Consider the following 15,556-nt stretch of genomic DNA (forward strand, 5'->3'; position numbering starts at 1 on the left):
CATAATTGTCATTCCGTCATTCCTTGTTTGTTATTACAATTAGCCAGAGTCAGATTGTGATAACAATCCACTAGTCAGTTAACTTTTACCGGTGACCGCTGTTACAGTAACTAAACATAAAAGTAACAAATTCGACGAGTCTACAATTTATTACTGAGGTAAGTTAATTGCTTAAGTAAAAACAATCTATGTTAGGCTAATGTCATTTTAAATTTAGATTTTAATATATTACTACAACATTCCGTCATTACTTTTATTATAACATTTTATTTGAAGTTTTCATTTAAAATGACAGATGCGAAACATCCATAGTGATATACCAGCTTTTGCCGTTTTCCAAGCTATTTTGTAAAATCATAAAGTAGATTAATAATAATCCTACAGGACCTTATTATGTCATATACTGACTGTTTCACAATGAGTTGAAATTTCATATTATGAAGAAAGAGGATTATGGGTTTATTGAATTCTAGTTGAACATCTTCATAAATTAATGGGTAAATGATAAGTCCCACCCACTTCCCATGATTTGGGGATTTTTTGGCTACAGTATAATAAGTGGTGACTACAGCAATTTTTACTTTGTTGAAAGCATTAAATTTTGTACTAGATGTTAAGATTTTTAAAATCTAAGCAAGTTATATGTATATTATTATGGTGCTTTAGTATTATGTGGAGATCATTATTTTTCAAAGTATTTACTATGGGGGACCTAAATAACCAAATTATTAGAAAGAAGCAATATTGGCGAGATGCCTCTCTGTCCTCATCTACTATTTTTTATTAGGCTATATAAGTAAGTAAATACATACGCACGTATTATAAATATCAAAAATTAATGAGCACTCACGTGATCTGAGCTTGAATTTAGGTATACTATGTCTAGTAATGTTTTTATAATTTTTGCAAGAAGTGTGGAGTGGAGCTAAAGGTGTGCACGGTGGCGAGGGGCTGCCAGGTTGTCCTGGAACGTGATCTGAGGTCGGGAAAGTACTGATCGGAAATGCCTCTGGCCTTCAATGCGAGCTTCTGTGGCCCCATATCTCGAGATAGTACCTAAATTCAAGCTTAGATTACATTAGCGCTTGTAAAGGTTATCTTTACTTTGGCATTACTAACAACATGTTTGTGATAACATAATATTATAAACCTACTTATTTCGCATAATAGCTACCAAGTGATAGATAGGAACAGAGTAACTTCCTTCTTGCCGACATCGCTTCCTTTTGGAGGGCAGAAAATATGAACCAATCATCATAATGACATTTAGTTTTCACAGTAAGTCAAATCAAGTATACGAGTATTCTCTCTAATAATGTGGTTTTTTTTTAGGTCCCTGGTAAGAAAACTTTTCCAAACGTAGTGGGCTCTAGATCAAATACTTCTTTACATGGAAAGTAAACATGATAACGTTATATTAAGCTAAATTAAAATTTTTTGTTGCAATTGCAATAATTCTGGGAAAAATGCTTTGTTGCTAGGTTAGGTTGTTGCACTAGTCCAGGACTAATCAGCATAATTATTTTGTATCCGTAACAATCAATCAGTATTGTATCGCAACAGAAAGAGTACACTTATAAGAATACATGTAGTTAGTGCTATATTTTACCAAAATACATTACTGGCATATAAGGAAAAAACATGGCATGGACTACACTTCTTCCAACTACTATGTCAGCTGACGAACAACAAGATCGTAGTGATTATAAAGCTGCTTACAGACCAAGGAGAAAAAAAAGAATGTATGCAACGTATTCATCGATAGCTTGGAATCAATCAAATACTACTATTTGGTTGTTAGGTGCCTCTAATAACATTGTGCTGTATGAAATATTATCGAAAGTCAAAACGTTAAAATTGAGTTACTAGCATTTTATGTAGTGTCAAAATAAGCTGCTTCCATACTCAGAGAGTTAATCTTCCTACCTTAGATCTAATAGACACAGATTTTAACCAACAGATTATTAAAAACATTGTAGAATAAGAGTGAAAAAAGTCACATTTTGTTCATAGAGCTAACTTAAACTTACCTTAGCTAACTACTGCACTGTCTCGTCTACTCAAGGACCCACCACCCTATATGAGTACATGTCCCCCTACTGGAGATGAAAACGCATTATCTGAATGCTTCCCTCCTTTACGTAAGTGATTTTTTCTTATTCTAGGCGGGAATTAAACAAATTTGTTAGACCTTTCCTCACTTTTATTCAATTTATATTGCTATTCTAGTCACTTATTAAGCATTTCCCAATTGAAAAAGCAACAAATAATGTGAAGTGAGTCATGTAAACTAGTACCAAATGGCTTAAAAGATTTTTTTCCATTACCCTTTATCAAAAAAATTGGATGAAAGACTGAATAAAAATTGTATGCTATACATTATTGTATCCTGATGTTTTAAATGGTATAATATAAAGTTCCGGAACGGTTTCGTAATTTTTTAACCATTCCTTGCAATACCCAGCAGGGATCACTTCTGGCTGGTTTATGCCTTCCAGTTGAACCTAACAGTGGGCACAGCAAAAACCAATGTATCACTTAAATCTGGGCAACCGTATGGATGTCCAGGAGCTGCACATTACTAACCACAAATGTCGAGATTCTGGTGCAAGGGCAATTCGATAAGTTTAGTCTACTGTGAAAGATGACTGTTGGAGTTGGTGGGGTTCGTTCCCTAACCTCAGAGGTTCTTGCTAGCCTCAACAAGAGTGTGCCACCCTCTGCCTGCTTTGACTGGAGAGGCTGGTTCAGAGCTGGCCTCCCCTTCTTTCGCCAGGGGATATGACCTGAGATAAGTGTCCTGAATTCTTCCTCGTGGACCAGGTGCTGTTTCTAAGCTTTTTGTCCTAAGAGAACAAAACAAACCATTTCTTGTAAAGCAATGAGACTTGATGTATCAATGTTACCTATAAACATCTAATTTCTTATGCAATTTTCAAGTATTTATCTCATCATAGGGACAGCCTGCAAGGATTCAGAAGAAAATCTAAAATTAGAGCATAGGTGGAGATTTACATAAAGTTAAAGGTTTTTTTGTCAAACACAATGCCATAAACCAAACCTCAAGAGATTTACCACATCCAAAATGACGGCGTTTATATATCACACACCATACTCTATTTCTTAAAGATAACATTAATTTACTGTAGTGAAATTAAAAATTAAGTACTTAGTTACAGTGTGTTCAAAATGCTCTCTAAGTGTCTGTTGGCAATATCCCAATCTATTGTAGAAACCAGGAATAACATTTTGTAACATATCGGAGGTATTATCCGAGTTACTTTAATGATGGGATGAATTAGTTCTTGTGTTGGAAGACTTTGTTATATAAACTCTTTTTTTTTAATAACCCTATAAAAACAAATCAAAAGGGTTTAAATCTGATGATCTAGGTGGCCGCTCTATTTCTCCCCTACATCCTTACAACAATTGGGAAACTCTCTGTCCAGCAGCTTGTGTACTTTTAGTGCATAATGAGGTAATGCCCCATCCTGTTGATACCATACTGTGTTATAACTTTGACCCAACACAGTACAAAAGCCCGGTATAATTATATCTCTCAACATCAATTCATTTGAAACCCCAATCAAACTGCTATTGATTACAAAGGGTTGGTTCTACAGTGTGGTTTCCAACTATCTCACACATTCTTTTTTGGGGGTTTCAGAAACAGAAGTGTATGGCTATTTCTTATTCAGTGAGGTTTTTTTCGCTCCAATAACGGAAGTTATGGCTATTTACATCTCCTTGAAGCGTAAAGGTAGCTTCCTCTGAAAATACAACGTTAGATAAGAAATTAAGTTCCTGTTCACACCTACCCATCATTGTTTTACAGATGTGACTCTTCTATCAAAATCATCTTCAGAAAGCTCCTGAAGTAAACTAACCTTATAAGGATGATAGTAGTTTTGTTTTAAAATCTTTAACACTGAAAATTTGGCTTATACCATGAAAAGTTACTGCAACTCTTTTTGATGTGTGTGGCTGTTTGATGAAACTTTGTAATACATCTATGGATTTATCTTCGTTGTAGCAGATTTAGGTGTACCACTTCTTTCATGGTCTTCTACACTGCCAGTTTCTTCAAAACGTTGGACTGTTCTACATAATGTAGACTTTGATATTGGTGGTCTGTCCAGGAAACTGTCATTAAATAAATACACAACTTGATCTAATGTTCAGAAGCGGTCACCATATTCGCTTATCATAAGCTGGGCTATTCTTTCAGTTGCAGTCAGACATCACAATAACAAAACACACAAGTAGTCAGTGTTGATAAAACATGCATTAAAAAGCAATTCATCACCAATAATTCATCACATCAATGAAAAAATTCTGCAAATACCTCAGGATATGTTAAGAAAATGTAAAATGCTGCCATTTTAGATAGGGAAAACCTTTTAAGGTCTGGTTTCCGACATTGTGTTCCAAGAAGACCTTTAATTTGATATACACCCCAAACTAAGCTCTAATTTATGATTTTATTGTGAGTCCTTGCAGGTTGTACCCCTAGTGATAAAAACTTGACAATCACATAAAAATTTAATTTTATGGGTAATATTGATATATCAAGTCTCATTGCTTTAAAAAAAATTGATTAGAAGTTAAACATTATTATATCGTTCAAAGAGTTTTCAAGGACACTGTATACAAAATAAAACAAAATCCATTTTTAAGGGGTTTCTTTCTACGCCAATGGCATTTTAATTGAGCATACTAAACGTTTTTGTAGGGAAACGGTCCAAACCCATTTAAAATATTTATTTACCTCCCTAGGGTATCCAACCTGTGACCTCTCGGTTAGAGAGGCGCAGCCCTATCCACGCTACGGTGAAGGTCAAAATTTTACTAATAATGTAACTGCCCCATTTCACTCACAGCTGAAATATCATGTAAACTTAGCATAAGCAAGTTACAAAATAAAATGTAATAAAAAAACAAGTCCACCAACTTATAAGTTTTGTTAAAATCTGTATAAAAATCAAATGTAATGCATTATTATGTCATGTTGATTTAAATGGTACCATAATACATATGACAAAAAGCCATTTTTCTCAAACATGTAAAACATGTAAAAATGTTGCTAAAAGAATTGTAACTGTTCATTTCATTCACAGATGAAATATCATCTAAACCTAACATAAAGAAGTTACAAAATAAAAGATAATACATAAAGTAAGTTTACTTTTTGTATACTGATGGTACCATAATACATATGAAATACAACAAAATGCCATGTTTTCGAACATATACAAATGTTACTAATGATATTAAAACTGTCCTATTTCACTCACAGATGAAATACTCTCCAACCTAGCCAAACTAGTTACAAAAAACAATAAGTTTATTTCCTTATAAGTTTAGTTATTTGAAAATTGTCAATGAATTTCTCCAAAATTGCAACATAAATGTAACTAAACAAATAAATATAAAAAATAGGTCTATATAAAAAATAGGTATATATATATATATATATATATATATATATATATATATATATATTTATTTATTTATTTGTTTAGTTACATTTATGTTGCAATTTTGGACATAAATGGACATTATGTTACATACAAAAGGAGATTTCTTGATTGACTGAGTCATCAATGCCCAGCAAAAACCATGAAAGATGAGGGAGACAAGAAATTTCAGAATTAGAATCTCTTTATTGTCATTTGTCAAATTTATATTTGCTATAGATAACGTCAACAAATAGATGTGTAGTACACTACATTATACAAGACATACATACAATGCATTATGTTATTTTTTAAATAATAACATAATTAGCCTAAACATAATCAATAATTTTAAGTTGTAAGGCTAAGGAAAAGGTCACACTTCTCGAGAGCCTTGTACCATCCACACATAAAGGAATGCTTGTAAAAAGACGAAACAAAATAAATTGACATTGCAGGTCAACCTAAACAGAAAAATCCATCTCCATAAAGTGAAAACTGCCTCACATCCACCTGTTCTAAGTCAACTTAATATTAACTGAACCGGAAATGGCAGCCATTCAAAGATGGCTTGAATTTTCAGTTAAGAAATGTAAATAATAAACTACTGATGCTTTAATCATTGTCATTGCATACCTATATTATGCCATTGTTATAGTATTCAGCAATCATCAATTACTCTAGTTTTGTCTGTGAATACATTAATCAGACTATCAAAACCATGACCTTTGTTAACTTTGGGAAATACCTTATTTATTCCAGCAATATATTTAATGCTAAAAATAACTTGCTTGAAAATCCTTACAACAAATTATTGTCAAGGGTATAAATACAAAGGTAACGGATTATATGATACTTTATTTAAATGTATAATTAAAAATGAGAAACCATATTGAATTTCATTAGTTTATCTCAGTAAATGATTAAAATATGGGATATTTGACACATTTATAAGTCTTTAAATAGTGAAAGTTATTCAGAATAATTATTACCTAATAAAAATCAAACTAAATAGGGCTAATATTAAATAACAAAAATTGGTGAAAAATAAATATATGTTGTGAATAATAGTAGAAATAACTAAGTATTAAATAGGTCCAAAGCTTTTAGTAGGAAGTGTAAACAACATAGTTGATGTAATTCTTAACCCATTTAACTTCAGTTTTTAGCTTCGAAACAACCAAAGTAATTTTATCTGAAGCTGTCATGACAGTGTGCAAGTACAGTTTAGAACCACTTTTCGCCGACTGGCAATAGATAGGTTTTGGCACAGTGGGTTTCACGCTCATCAATTGGTTTGAACCATTATTCTATTGACCCTGTTAGACGAATTGCGTTCAAGGATCAAGTATACATCCGCAAGGGAATGATTACTAATTTCATTATTTGTTGCTGAAGGTACTTGCTTTTCGATGTTTTCAGGTAAGTGTAGACCTTGGATTTCAGAGGTCAAACCTACAACAGCTTCAAATGAAATGATTTCAGTTGTTTTGAAAGCATAATGTGAATGGATTTTGAATTACATCAACTATGTATTAAAGTCAAAACAACAATGCAATGCTCACTCAACAATAAACTGGATAAATAGTTAACATTGCCAGCTGATTACAGGTTCTATATCATTTGTAAATTACTTTGTAATGTTTCATTCACAATTTGGATCAATTTGTTGTGATCATTTTGGTATAGCGCAAGGGTAAGTAAGTTGGGATTTTATGTAGATATTTTTGACACTGATATGTAAGGAAGTTGGGACACCCAGCAGGGATCACTTCTGGCTGGTTTATACCTACCAGTTGAACCCACCACTGGGCACAGCAAAAACCGATGTGCCACTTCAATCTGGGCAACCTTATGGATGTCCAGTAGCGGCACATCACTAACCGCAAATGTTGAGATTCTGGGATTCATGGGCAATTCGATAGGTCTAGCCTACTGTGGAGGATGGCTGTTGGAGTTGGTGGGGTTTGTTCCCTTACCTCAGAGGCTCTTGTTAACCTCAACAAGGGTTTGCCACCCCCTGCCTACTTTGACTGGAGAGGCTGGTTCACAGCTGGCCTCCCTTCTTCCGGGATGACTTTGAGATGTAGTGCCCTAATTCTTCCTCATGGATCTCGATAGGAGGCGGCCCCTACTCCCTAACCTTACCCATCCTGAATATCCTATCACTCCGGAAGCAGCGCAAAGGTCCTTACAGGACTAAGTGCAATTTATAAGCTTCTTGTCCTAAGAGAACAACAAAAAAAAAAAAAAAAAAAAAAAAGGAAGTTGGGATGAAATGGGAATTGAAGTTGCCCTATTCCCACCAAATATGTTCTAAAACACGTGTTTCAATCTCCATTTCCTGGAAAACAAACAAAAATGTTAAACCTACCTTCCTTATATATTACTTCACGAGAAGGAGGAAGGTATTATAGAAAAGAGGTACTTGAAATAACTAAGTTACAGGATTAATACTAAAGGTAGGAAATGTTGGCAAATTTTTTAATTTATGTGTCACATGTTTTGTATTTTGTCTTACTTTGGAACTGTATAAAATATAATAAAAAAATAGAAAGTATTAAATAATAAATTTTTCATAACTATATAATAATATTATCTTATTATTTAGAGACATCTGACCCAGCTGGCCACCATGGGAATGATCCTCTACTATGTGCCCGAAGGTCCTCCAAGTTTGGCCGTCATGATGGCTTTGAAGCATTTTCAAATTGACTACAAACTTGTAGAAGTTGATTTTCCTAAAGGGGAGCACTTGAAAGAAGAGTATGAGAAGGTATGTACAGGTTAAGTTGTTTAAAAATAAATGAGTTAACATTATGCAGTATGTTTACCCTTACTCTTGTACTTTGGTTAAATACTCAGTTTGGCTACACTTCAGGTTTACTGTCTTTTTCCAGCTGCCACACGTATCTAGTGGAAACCATGCTTCTTCTTAAAAACTAAATTAAACTTAATGAAAAATACTTATATTAAACATTGTCTTCTGTATGCAACATTGCATTATGCAACAATGAGTTCAACTCTAGACTTTAAGTGTTGTCACGCTGTACCTTTAATAACTCATATAAGATAGATGTTGGATCTGTAATTGTTAAGTTAATTCTACATTCTTCTTGCGGAGTATGTTATTTTCCTTCAAGATACCAACAGATCAAGCAAAATTTAGTTGTAATCTTGGGTGTTCAATGTGCGGTAACTAATTATTTAAATTTATAGACTTACTTACAGGTATGCATAATTTTTCAGATGAATCCACAAAAAGAAATACCTACACTAGATGACAATGGATTTTTTCTAAGTGAAAGGTAAGATAATCTTATATTATTAATTTCCTAACTGGGTTCTCTATTAAATGGCCATTGATAGAGTTGATGTTTTTTCCTTAAAAAATAAATCTCTTTTGTAAGATTGAGTACAAATTGTTGCGTATTCTCAGAAGGCAATTATGTTTAAGAAAATACATTTGTTGTGTGAAAAAATCACAGTTTACATTTTAAAATTTACCAAAGATAAAGATTTGCAATTTTGGTATAAAATCCCAGGTGACAGTATATCTCCTCATTAATGTTTTTAAAGCATGTTTATTTTTATAGATTTCTTTTAAATAGTGGTTGAAAAAATGTATTTTCAATTTTTGGCAGTATTCAGCTGTTGCCAACATTTCTACACAGCTGTTTTTATTTTTGTCAAATAGTTGTAATTTGTGGTATTTTCTACTTGTGTAGGCCGACCATGGTTCACTATTTCTTCTTTTAGGTAATATCAGAGTTTTTGTGTCATACACCTACAGGTTTTATGAGTCACGTACTTTTATATACAACCTTATTACAAGTTTATCTTTCAATTAATCTAGTTTTTTTGTTAATATATTAAATTAAATTAATTTAGAATTATATAAATTAAGTGCACATGTTAACCCTACAACTGACACGAAAAGAATTTTCATCGCCAAAGGTCCGTCTGATTTGGCAAAGACAAATTTTCGTTGCCAAGTAGATATTTAAATTTTAGGCATTTAACGTGATTTTCAATTGATTGCAAATGATTTTTATTTGATATATTCTGGAAAAACATCAATTATAGCATCGATTCATTGTTCTTACTTCGATGATCGAACATCGTTTTCAACAGATAGCTGATGTGAACTTAATACGCATCAGCCATGCTGTTGTAAAACTGTTAACAAGTGCTAGGTTTTGTGTTTGGAGTTACAAATCCAATAGTATTTGTAGAAAAATGTATTTAATAATGTTTTAGTGTTATTATTGTGGTTTAGCTTTCTTAGGTTATATTTTTAGTTGTTCATAATGGATGAAAACTTTAGAACAACCATCAAGTGACTTTAAAGAGCTCGATTTGGATCATCCTATTTCTAGTGATGACGAAGTTTATTTTGACAGACCATGTAGCAGACGTGATTTCCTAGTAAAGTGTTCTCTCACAATTGTGTGAGTCAGACAGAGAAGTTGATCTTCCACCTGGTGATGGCCTTGGCCATGCTCATGAACTCACCAAACTCTGCAACACAAATTGTCATATGTGCCATATGTGAGTGTAAAAACTAGAAAAAAGTTTAATAACTTGCCAGTTTTTGGGGTTAAAATTGTTTCTTTTTTAAAATTATGTTCAAAAAATATATATGTATAAAATTAATTAATATAAATAAAATATTTATACTTCATGATACATTTGTTTTGGTGTAGCTGAAGTATAAATGATGTGTAACACAAGACAATAACATAAAAGTTAACCAGGTTTATCAGTTTTCTTCAGATAGTCCGCAATACAGTTGTTTCACCTCCGGAAAGTCAAATGATTTTTGTACATTTTTTCCCACCCTCAATATTTTGGTATGGAGTTCAAAGTGTGCCAAGCTTCTTAAGTATATAAATGTAGAACAATTAACATGTTGACCATGGCAGTCGCCCTTGCTCTTGCACTTGCTCTCTTATGAGAATAGTTATTGTCACTCAGTATAGACCAGCAGTGAAGGTGTTGAAGACAAACCAATTATTTTAGAACTATACCTGTAGCTATTGTCTGTTTCAACAGATGTAAGCAAATTAGTAAATTTCACCACATCATTGTTCAGTCATGGCACCAGTTGTAGAGTTGACTACCTTCAGACAATCAGCTGATAGTGTTTGGCAACCATTTTGTGCTAAGTTGTATACCTCTTTGGCGGTAAAAGGGTTAACCCTTCAAATCCCAAATATTTTGTTGGGCACATGTGCGGAAAGGGCTTTGGACCGTATGGTAGTGCGAGAAGGACTAGACCAAAATTAGTCATTTTTATATCGTTTGAAATAACTACTTATTATATTTATCCATAAACAAATGTATGACATTTAAATTTTGTTTTGTTTGGAATAAGACTATATGAGCAAATATTAATTTTTAAATACTGAGCTAGGAATTTATAATATATAAAAAAATTTGTGCTTACAAAATCTACTTTTTGTAGATATTACACATTGATCCAAAGATTTATCCAGTAAAAAATTCAATTAGTAATTGTTCAATAAACAATATATCTTTCTACATACAGAAACCAAACAATTAAACACTTATCTTAAAGTTAAGATTTATAGTAAGTTTTTAAACGCTACCAATGTGCCAAGTATCTATGTAAATCATATATTGTTTGTCATTTCTTCTCAAATTAAAAAGTTTCAGTTTTACTGTCTTTTCAATCATCTACAGTCCTGTATAGATAAAGTAGTTCTTATATGCATCTGTTTAAAATGTTGAAAATGAGTTCTTTATGTTACAGTACAGCCATATTGCAGTATTTAGCCGAACAATACAAAAAAGATGATCCAATTTACCCAAATGAGGCCAAGAAGAGAGCAATAGTGAACCATAGGTTGGCATTCAATGTAGCTTCCTACTATGCAAGAATAGTTGATTATGCAGTAAGTATACATTCCAATTACTCTTGTATTTAATTAGTTTTGTGGCAAGCCTTCAGAATATTAAAATATTGAGCTTCATAACACATAGCTAACAATCACTGTATTTAAATTTGAATTTAATACTAGAACATTAGTGAAAAATAGAATAACAAATATTGAGCTTCATATAACACATAGCTAACAATCACTGTATTTAAATTTGAATTTTATACTAGAACAGCAGTGAAAAAGAGAATAACAAATATTGAGCTTCATAACACCATAGCTAACAATCACTGTATTTAAATTTGAATTTTATACTTAACAGCATTGAAAAGGGGAATAACAAATATTGAACTTCATATAACACCATGGCTAACAATCACTGTATTTAAATTTGGATTTTATACTAGAACAGCAGTGAAAAAGAGAATAACAAATATTGAGCTTCATATAACACATAGCTAACAATCACTGTATTTAAATTTGGATTTTCTACTAGAACAGCAGTGAAAAAGAGTGTAACAAATATTGAGCTTCATAGAATATCATATTTGACAGTGAAATTCTTGAATTTAAGCTCTTGAGGGAGGTTTGATATAGTCAGTTTTTTGTTTGTAAAAAATTAGTATAGTATAGTATATTAATGGAATCATGTTGTTTTATGTCATTGCAGGAAAAAAAGTTAATATTGTTTTTTAACAAAACAAATTTCATAACTTTTCACATAATATTATGTAACTCCTTTTTGCCTAATTTCATTGACCTTTTTATAGTATAGATGAATACCTGACACTGTCTGTGATAGATGTTTCTTTTTAATTTTTAAACCTATCTGTATTGTAGCCCACATAAATGTTTTAAATGTTACTGTTTTAAATTGTCTGTTATTGTACTATTTATTTATTTATTATTGAATGTTTACCATTTTATTACAATGTTATTAATTTATTTTCTCTAAAATCTATTAATACATGGATTTACTGTTGATTGTCCATGCTTAGTTATACGTAGGATACTGTTATTTCATCTGGCCAGTCAGGTTTTCACTGGAATTAACATTAATGTAATGTATCTAGATTTAATATTTTATTGAAGCTCTGGTGATGATGTCAATGCATTTTAATAATGTTATTATGACTAATAAAGATTCTTGATTTTTAAATCATAAAGAATTTGTAACAGTGCATGTTGATCATATTTTACAGTTGACTCTTATGTCTAGGTAAAAACCACAAATTCTTATTTTTTTGTTCCAGGTTGGTCCAATATTTTTTGATTATGAAAGGGCACCAGGTGGACTGAAAAAACTTAATTATGTTCTTGCACAATTTGATACAATTTTGGAGAGGCAAAACACAAAGTTCTCTGCTGGAGGTAAATCAATATTCTTTTTATGTGTTCTTTGGTTTCATTTTGTTAACGTATTTCAACATGTTGTGAAAATCTTGAGTATCTTAAATGAGACACATTTAAGTGTAGTCTCTACATAACCCTGAATCACAACTTCAATTGATGTCATATTAGTGCAATACATAACAAGTTTGACTTGTAAAATGATTAACTGGTTCACTTATCAATATATAATAGTAATGACAGATTCTGAAATAATTTAACTTAAGTGGAGTTTTATTTTTATTATGCTTATTTGTTGTTTTTGAGATGTGTCTATATTTCTCTGAATCATGAGATTCCACTATTTGCTGGAGATTTTTATGTTTCTGTAATTGTATGAATACTTATGTCTAAATGTAACATGGTTAGATTTACAAATTACTTGGCCTTGGTATTTACCTTACATAAAAGATTTTTTCAAATCCAAAATTCCTAATTTTGACAGCCTACAAAGATTACAGAATAGACAGTTTTGGCTCCTCAGGCCCTCTACTTTAAAATTACCAATGTTCCAACTGGCATTATTCTACAAACCAAAATCATTTGTTCCATTTACAGACAACCTGACTATTGCTGACTTTGCTTTGGTCGCAGCAACCTTGTGCTTGGAGGCCATTGATTTCTCACTCGCTGAATACAAGCACATAACCAAGTGGTATAACACATTCAAGCAGGAGTTTCCAGAGTTATGGACCATTGCAGAGGGAGGAATGAAGGAGTTGAACAAATACAACAGCAATATTCCTCTGTTCCCGCTTCTTGATCACCCCATACATCCTGTCAGAAAGTGAGAACAATGCATTTCTGAATGATCGTGCCTCATACAACTGCCTTATTCTGCTTTCAATATAGTACACAACGCGCAAGTATTATTGAAATGTTATCTTCGTATATAATACATGTATTTTACTATTTCAAGATTGTATTTTCCTATAAATGAAATATAATTTCAACAGGAAAATAATATTGTTTATTCAACCTTTATAATCTAACCCTCTGAGATGGGGTGTTTTAACTGCTTTAGTCACTATTGGGGCGTAGCTCTGAAGGATTTTTGAAATAAGAATAGGCCTATATTTATCCCAGGGAACCGAAGAATGTCCGTGCCAAATTTCAGTACAATCGGTTGAATAGTTTGTGTGAAAGCAAAACAAACAATCAAAGGCACTTTCGCATTTATAATAGTATTAGGATTAGGATATTTTCTACGAACCAATGCAGATCCATATAACAATAGGCTGTGCCAAAATCATCTGAAGTACTTCAGTTATAAAGGAAATCTGATAGTAGCAGGCAAGTTAAGTGCTGCATCTGTTTTCTCATAAACCAAATTGTGTCAAAGCTAACACAGGCCATTTGGAATGCACAAATCTGGAATGCAAAAGTAGAATCACAGGAACATAAGGAAAAGAATTCACAAGTATTACCTTATTCCAAAAATAAAGTAATATTTCTAAAAATAGAGAATTGTGTCATAACATAGAGCAAAGAGAAAAGAGTCTCATCATTGTAATTTAATTTCTGTTGATAAAATATCTTCCGTTTATTAACATTTTTAAATTTTAAATAAGTTAAAAGTAATTATTTTGTTTGATTTTTGTATACAAAGAGATAAAAGAATTAAGTTACAATAACATTGCCATACTGAGCTTGTCTCCTTTCTGTTATTCCTTTCAGTATTAATTTATTGTTCTTTTCTGAATCTTTTATCTCATTAAAACATAGAACAATACGCAGATCTGTATATCATAATATGATATTGATATTGAAAAAAATCTACCATAAATTTTCTGTTATCAAATTAAGTTTGATACATTGATTACTTTGAAAATATATCAGTACATAGGGTCATGTATATAATCTGTATTGTTGAATACAATAATGAATTGAATAACATGTCAGGTTTAACATCTATAATAAATTATAAGTCCACTTTATCTATAGATTTTAAAATCAGTTAGTACAAGATACATATTCTTTTTTAAGAGTACTTAATTACATGCTCATTTACACAACACAAATATTGATACAGAATATTAAAAATAGAAACAAAGTAATAATTATACTATTAACTCTCTAAGTGGCAAGCGACGTCTGAGACGTTCTATTTACGCCACCGTGACGTGGCAAGTGACGTCTTAGAAGTCGCTTCACATTGCCGCTTATTGCTAGGAAACCGATAATTATTTTTACGCCTAGTTTGCACAGTTGCGTTCACCACTAAATTTCAAATACATTTCATATAGTATCATCAACATCACGATGACATAATCAATGGTACTAACTGAAATAATCCTAAGTTTTCTCCCGCGGTTATTTTTACAGACAATTATTACACAAAACTTCCATTGGCCCGTGAGTTGCTAAGTAAAAACACTTTTATAACAGGAACAATTAATAAAAACTCCAAAGAACTTGCTAAAAGTATTGTTAGTGCTAATTTAGGGGTACAAGAGAGCATTTATTACAGGCAGGATGACATTCTTTTGGTAAAATACAAACAAAAAAAAACAAAAAACCTGTCATACTGTTGACAACTGGCTGTCACACAGAAGATGAATTGGTTACGAGCAAAAGTTTATTGGTGTCCAGGGTGTAACTGCGGTATTCACCCTCTTTGTTACCCTAAACTCCAGCACTTTTATAGGCCTTACACAACAGGGAGGAAAAGGCAAGCAACTTCTAGCGATTCTGACTAGAAAAAGTGTTTTTTCTACATTCAGTTTTTCCCATATAACTTTTTCAGTGTTGTAAATAAAAAAAAATATTATTGAAGGTTTTTTGTTTAGAATTAAATTGTGAATAAAG

At 32.0% G+C, this 15,556-nt stretch overlaps 1 protein-coding gene across 1 annotated transcript; it reads left to right on the forward strand.

The window, feature by feature from the left end:
- LOC124361800 (glutathione S-transferase 1-like) lies at window positions 1-13,709 on the forward strand. The gene is made up of 6 exons (XM_046815781.1): window positions 1-158; window positions 8,068-8,232; window positions 8,706-8,764; window positions 11,233-11,374; window positions 12,613-12,730; window positions 13,307-13,709. The coding sequence occupies exons 2-6, from the start codon at window positions 8,092-8,094 to the stop codon at window positions 13,537-13,539; spliced, it is 693 nt and encodes a 230-aa protein (XP_046671737.1). The 5' UTR covers window positions 1-158; window positions 8,068-8,091; the 3' UTR covers window positions 13,540-13,709.
- Window positions 13,710-15,556: the final 1,847 nt, after the last annotated feature.

This window comes from Homalodisca vitripennis, chromosome 5 (assembly GCF_021130785.1).
Source record: "Homalodisca vitripennis isolate AUS2020 chromosome 5, UT_GWSS_2.1, whole genome shotgun sequence".
NCBI classification, from domain to species: Eukaryota; Metazoa; Arthropoda; class Insecta; order Hemiptera; family Cicadellidae; genus Homalodisca; species Homalodisca vitripennis.

What these genes read in the sequence shown, in the direction of transcription:
- LOC124361800 (XM_046815781.1), top strand. Translation starts at nt 8,092, where the DNA reads ATGGGAATGATCCTCTACTATGTGCCCGAAGGTCCTCCAAGTTTGGCC. An exon ending in TGAAAGAAGAGTATGAGAAG is followed by an intron (nt 8,233 to 8,705) that starts GTATGTACAGGT and finishes ATAATTTTTCAG; the next exon opens with ATGAATCCACAAAAAGAAAT. An exon ending in CACAAAGTTCTCTGCTGGAG is followed by an intron (nt 12,731 to 13,306) that starts GTAAATCAATAT and finishes TTCCATTTACAG; the next exon opens with ACAACCTGACTATTGCTGAC.